This window comes from Anarrhichthys ocellatus, unplaced genomic scaffold, assembly GCF_004355925.1.
Source record: "Anarrhichthys ocellatus isolate YVR2014 unplaced genomic scaffold, GSC_Weel_1.0 scaffold1878, whole genome shotgun sequence".
Classification (NCBI taxonomy): domain Eukaryota; kingdom Metazoa; phylum Chordata; class Actinopteri; order Perciformes; family Anarhichadidae; genus Anarrhichthys; species Anarrhichthys ocellatus.
The window spans coordinates 1,070-7,204 of NW_022281852.1; the positions used below are offsets into that span (position 1 = coordinate 1,070).

At 40.5% G+C, this 6,135-nt stretch overlaps 1 protein-coding gene across 1 annotated transcript in view; it reads right to left on the reverse strand.

Annotated features, from left to right (window-relative positions):
- LOC116377945 (ubiquitin carboxyl-terminal hydrolase 47-like) overlaps positions 1 to 5,804 on the reverse strand; it is a gene marked incomplete at its 3' end in the record, with an annotated part of 6,866 nt that extends 1,062 nt beyond the window's left edge. The window contains exons 1-2 of the mRNA XM_031839711.1: positions 5,470 to 5,804; positions 861 to 1,055 (exon numbers count right to left, since the gene is read on the reverse strand). Of these exons, the coding sequence (XP_031695571.1) occupies positions 861 to 1,055; positions 5,470 to 5,514 (240 nt within the window). The remainder of the gene's footprint in view (positions 1 to 860; positions 1,056 to 5,469) is intronic.
- Positions 5,805 to 6,135: the final 331 nt, after the last annotated feature.

The following is a 6,135-nucleotide window of genomic DNA, read 5'->3' on the forward strand; positions in this document are numbered from 1 at the left end:
GTGTGTGTGAGCGTCAATTTGGACTCCGGGCCTGTCCTGTTCCATCACCTTGAGCGGTCATGCAGTGTTGAAGGTGATGTGGAATTAGAAGGGCTTTACACAGGAAGATAGGAAAATAACGAGATTCTCTCCATCCCGTTCTCACACACACACACACACACACACACACACACACACACACACACACACACACACACACACACACACACACACACACACACACACACACACGATTGCTTCCAACTCGTGTGATTAAAACCTTTCCAATAACTTCATATCCTTCATTTGAGAGTGCTCTCTCTCAGCAGCACCATTCTTACACACTTTGTTTTCTTTGTAGCAGAGAACAATGGTATGACAAACGGATGTTTGAACACTGAAAGCATGATTAAGAAATGTCAGTCTGGCTTTTAAACAAATCTCCACCACTATCGGCTTGACTGAGGTCATGGTATGGTGACATAGCCCTCCCAATGTGGAAGTGGCCGGGGCAATGAGTCGTCACATGAACTTATTTTAAGTGGAGGATGAGTGAACAGCAACTGCGAACACAGGCTGGCAGCCATACTGTGAATCTCACTAGAGTTCACTTGTGCTATACTTAACCTGAACTCAACTACACCAACCAAAACAGTAGCTTAAAACTGAATGAATTCATCTGTTTTAAGCCGAGCCGCTACGCCGTCAAGCTATCAGAGTTATCATGGAGCCCACACTGTCACTTACTGAAGCAGACAGAAGGGTCTACAATATACGAAAACAGGTTAAAAAGATAAAGACGGAGGCTAAAGCCTACGGATCAAGTGTTAAACCACCTCATCGCCATAAAAGTCACCGTCTTGAGTAATACATTTCCTAACCATGTCCGGTGTATTTCCCCAGGCCAGGTCGAACGTGGCTTTCACATATCCTGCCTTGTGGGCAACATCTTCATAGAGTTTGGAGAGGGTGGTGGAAGCAGGCAGATTGAGAGTCAGCCTCTCATTGATCGTCTTTGCACTGGTGATGTCCTGTATGATGCACAGCACTCTGGGCTCCTCAGCTGCATTTTGGATCTGCAAATCAAGAACGACGGAGAAAAACATTAGCGTGATGAATTGGCTCATTCTGTATTTTGTGATTAAGCACCATTCACTGGTGAACAGTTAAGCGTTGGAATAACTGGTTAGTAAGGCTGTGCAACAGAAACAGGCCAGTGCAGAAAAGAACAATACCGTCACATGTCACGCCTCAGAACAAATGTGACCTACTTGGTACAAGTTAGGTTACATTTCTGGAGAAGATACAGCTGGATATCTAAACAGGACAGAACAGTATTATCTGTGCTGGATTTTCTTGCCAATCACAGAAAGAAAAATGATATTCTTCACAATAAAACAAACAGTTTGGTGACATAAAGGAGCTCATCTCTTCTCTCTCGGCATTGCAAAAGCAGCTCACGTGTCCTCGTCCATCTTTCTGTTTCCTCAAGGTTTCATAGGAATTTGCATAACAGACAGGCCTCTTATCAAGTAGGCCGTACAATTCATGACTGATAGTTATCTCATTCACTGGAACCTCAGCAACAAGCCCAGTCACTGATCTTTGCTTACAAATTGTCAACACACGACACACAAACATGGCCAGGTTATCAAATTTCTCCCAAACTGTCCACAATCTGTTGCAAAAAAAAAAAAAAAAAATCCATGCAATTGCTGACACATGCATCAATTTTGTAAATTGTTTCAAGACACAGAAAGTCACTTCATCATCTGAACACTCGCTTTCGTTTATTTTCTGATTGGTTTATGTGCCGTTGTTGTTCAGCCTCAAATGATTTGCAGACTGAAAACCAAAGTGGCAAAAACTGGAGGAAAAACTCACTTAACAAGCACTAATGTACTGACATGTGAAGATGATGGCAGGCCAGCTTCCTTATCCTCAGGGATTGACAATGAATAAAACAATGTTTGGTATTTAAAATGACTCAACTATTGCATAAACCATTGATCAAATTCAAGTCATGAATGGATGTGTTGATATGGGTATTTACATGTTTTCCTTATCAGTTTCATTGCATGTATTCTATGTTTGATAAAGCTGTTGTTTGCAAAGCTGACTCCTGAAGAAGAATGTCATCATGGTGCTGCTTCATGCATCTATTTAACACTGTGCATCATCTCTCTCACCAATACCAAACACAAGGCAAGGCTACCTGAGAAATCCTCTTGATCTCATCAAAAAGACTCTGTCTGCAACTCCAAAACACACCCTGATGATATAATGGAGATAGTTTGAGTGGAAAACAACTTCAAACAAACACAACAATGAAGTAAGTTGTAAGACATGCCTGTCTAAATTAGACGTGTAGGCCTACACCTGTTATTGTTTGGCTGGCAAATCAACCTCTTGGCTGGTGAAACGGGTGATGATTACAGGAAATATATTCAAGTCATTCTGGTTACTGCAACCTCTTTTTGAGGTCTGTGATCGTGGCAAAATGTGACTGACGGGTCCTATAAAGTAGCTGCAGCTGACTACACACAAGTGTATTATGAGATTAAAGGTTATTTTTACCGTGGATATAATCACAAGGTGCTGACATGAAGCCACGGGTACTGCAAAGCACAGGCAGTACTTCTTTACAGCTGTAACTCATTCTAAATGGCACAAAAATAATGACAGGCTACAACTTTTTGTGAAAGGTCAGTAACCATGAAATCCTATAAATACAATGTAATGTAACTGCTACTGCACATGAGCAGTAGCTACTGAACAGAGATGCAAGGAAGTGAACAATAGCCTCTTATTCAAACACCATGTATTGTTGATGGGACATTTTTCAACCATACCTGACACTTTGGCAAGTAACCAGCCACCAATTTGGATTAACTACAATATCCAAAAAATGGTTTTGGTGGTGACAGGCGCAGTAGCCTTTGACATCAGTGGAAAAGACAGATGAGGCAATAGAGATGATAATGAGCACTTTATTGTGAGTGGAGTATATTCTGCTAAATCTCTTTTGTATTTTTTCCTAATTGTGTCTTAACAAAATAACGTACAAATTTAAAAGTATTTACCTTCTTTAACTTTTTCATACATAACGCTATTACAGCGTTACGAGCTGTAGCGAGGAGAATGTGACAGTGTAGCATAATGGGGAAGTCCATTTTCTCATGGGAGAAAGGACTCGCAAAAATTAATGATTAACAATGAATATATTTTATGCATCAAGATGCATCCTGAAATCCAAGATGATTGATATGATGTTCTTGTTATGACAGGGCGGAAGGATATTTCTTAAACACAAAGCCATTCAGTAGCCACTGAATGTTACAGGGTTGCATCTGTGAGTGTGTCTCTCCTCACAAGTGTGTCATTTAATTGGGCCCATGGCATCAACAGAGAGCTCCGGTTGACCTCTGGTATCCCAGAGCATCACACCGCCGCTGCCAACCTCTTTCAACACAAAACAGCAGCTTAAATTACCAACACTTGAGATCATGTTATCTTCCACAACATAAGTCTCTTAAATGGAACTGGCCATCGATTTCAGCAACAGAGCTAAAGTACTGGAGGTGATATTTCACTCGGTTTTATGTTCCTGTCCTATCAGCATGTCTACAGAACTAAAAGGATAGGCTGATGCACATAAATGATCAGCTGATTTTATTATCTGGTTGAGAAGAAACAAGTAACCACAGGCACATTACACAGGCTTCACCTCTATTTCAAACAAGACGACAACAAGGGAGTTTTATAACTTATCTGCTTTGAGTATTCCTTTTAACCAGTCTGTGTGACAGTTAAATATATGCATTTTTTACGTAAAATGACTGTATACATACAGAAGCGATGTTTCCAAACCTTGCATACACAACAGATAGAATAATTTCTAAGATATGCATTTGCATACCACAAAATTAAATAATGAAATACTACTGTATACTAAATTACACATTTCACAACCTTAACTTCCTTCTACCAGTATACCGGGATTTTTTTCAAGTGCTGAAAATCTGAATGTTTAAGAAATACCTACTTTGCTGAAAAAAAGATTAGTAAATAAACCTGTTTCCTCCACACAACCTCAAGCCTCATTCTTTTAAAAAAAAAAAAAAAAGACTTTTACTGCAGAATTGTACTCGATATAATCAATAATGAATTAATAAGTATATGAATAAAGGCTATATTTTTACTATGAAACTGAAATGAGTGTGCAGTGGTGCATAATCAAATCTAATTTTCCCACGAGCCACTTCAACGAGTGACGTCCTATGCATGACGTATGACCCTGCAGCTGACGTAAATGCAGTCATATAACAACATCCATAAAGGGACTCCAGGTAACTTGTAGATGTATGTGAGAATGTACGCGAGAATAACATAACACATGAATATGACTGCCAGGCCAATAGTAACGTTATCCTGTTGGATGTTTATGTTAAAATCGCACTGTTACCATCTGGTAAACATTAATGGTGTTTTACAGAAGCGACAGCCGATTCATTTTCTACGTGTGTGGAAAACGTGACAACAAAGTAGCATCGTTGAATAATAGGATGTTACACGTAGCTAACCACCGCAGCTAACCATGGCAGGACAAACAAGCAACGGCTAAGTAACTTAACATTGTGACCAATAAGTTCATTAAGGACGACATAATAGAAAGGGCGAACACTTGTATTCAAACAGTAGAGATACACAAAATTAATAAATGTTGTATTACACGCACCTGCATCTACATAAGTAACGTTAGCAAGTCAAATCCGCTAACATTGGCGTTAGCTTGCACATTCCACCAGCTAATGTTATGCTAACGTTAACAGTGAGGCTACAAGTTATATTCCACACAAACAGGGACAAGACTGAATCAAAGTAAAGGTATACATTATTATAAACTAGTAGTTAACGTTGCATCGGTACTGGCAGTCATGTCAAGCGACGTAGCTATTTGCATTTGGTTTTGCAACTTCAAAAACACCTAGCTAATAGATTAGCTAGAGCCAAAGATGTCATTCACCAGACTTACAAAGCTAACGATATTCGCTAGCTTTATTCTACTAACGTTGACTGTTAGCTAATGTTACTTGCATGTTGGCTATCTAATGTCGGCAAATGTCGTCTTTGTTTTGGGGATAACATATTAAACGAGTCTTATGTTTTTAATGATCAGAAAGCCAAAATCGAAAGCTAGGTAACGAAATGATGGTTGCGCTAATTCTTTAGCTGCCTTCACAAACTCATAGCGAAACTAGCCGTTAGCTGATGTTGGCTACAACGTTGGTTAGCCATGTCATGATAGGCCGTCCAAGTCATGTTTGGCTAACGTTACCGCTAACCGTTAGCAGCTGAGAGTTAGCCTCAAAATGATACAACAAGATCGCAAACTCCCAAAGTGGTGCAAAAGTTGTGCCATTATTAATGACCACGGTCTACAAGGTTGACAGCTAACGCCCAGAGATTGATCCTCCGACATAACCTCACCTCTTTGGGTACGAACTGGTTCTCCTCGTTGGGCACCATTTCCATTTGTGCGACAGTTTAGACACAAGTATCTATCCAGACAAGGATGTCAGCGGAAAAACTTTGCAGCGGTAAACACAAACATCGTTTGTGTCATGTTTGTAGTAAGTTTTGATACTTGGATAATAAAATTAAACTTGGCAAAAGTTGTAGGCTTATCAAAGTGATCGCAACACTCTCGGTTGTACTACCCGAGCACAAAGTGCCCTGCTATACATGGAGAAAAACATGGCCGGTGTTTTACTCCGCGAGACTTCACTCACGGAGCTTTGGCGTCACATTCCATCCAGACAAGCGTGCGTGATGTGTGCGGACAGAGTGACGTCGGTGTGTGCGTGTGTTTCAATAGGCTCGTTCGAGTTGAACTACGCCTCGCCTGGAAAGCAGCCGAGAGCAGGCGGACGTAGAAAGGGGCGTTGACAAAAAACTGCGTTCAGGTCGGACCGTTTTCAGCCGCCTGCTTCTTCTTCTTCTTTCTTTTGCTTTTTTTGGCGGTTGGCAAACAGCTTTCGGGTGCATTACCGCCTCCCACTAATCTGGAGTGTGGACTAAGGACTCTAATACCACAACCAACCGAAAAGAAATACATATATATTTGTATTTCTTTTAGTTTGGTTGATGTATACA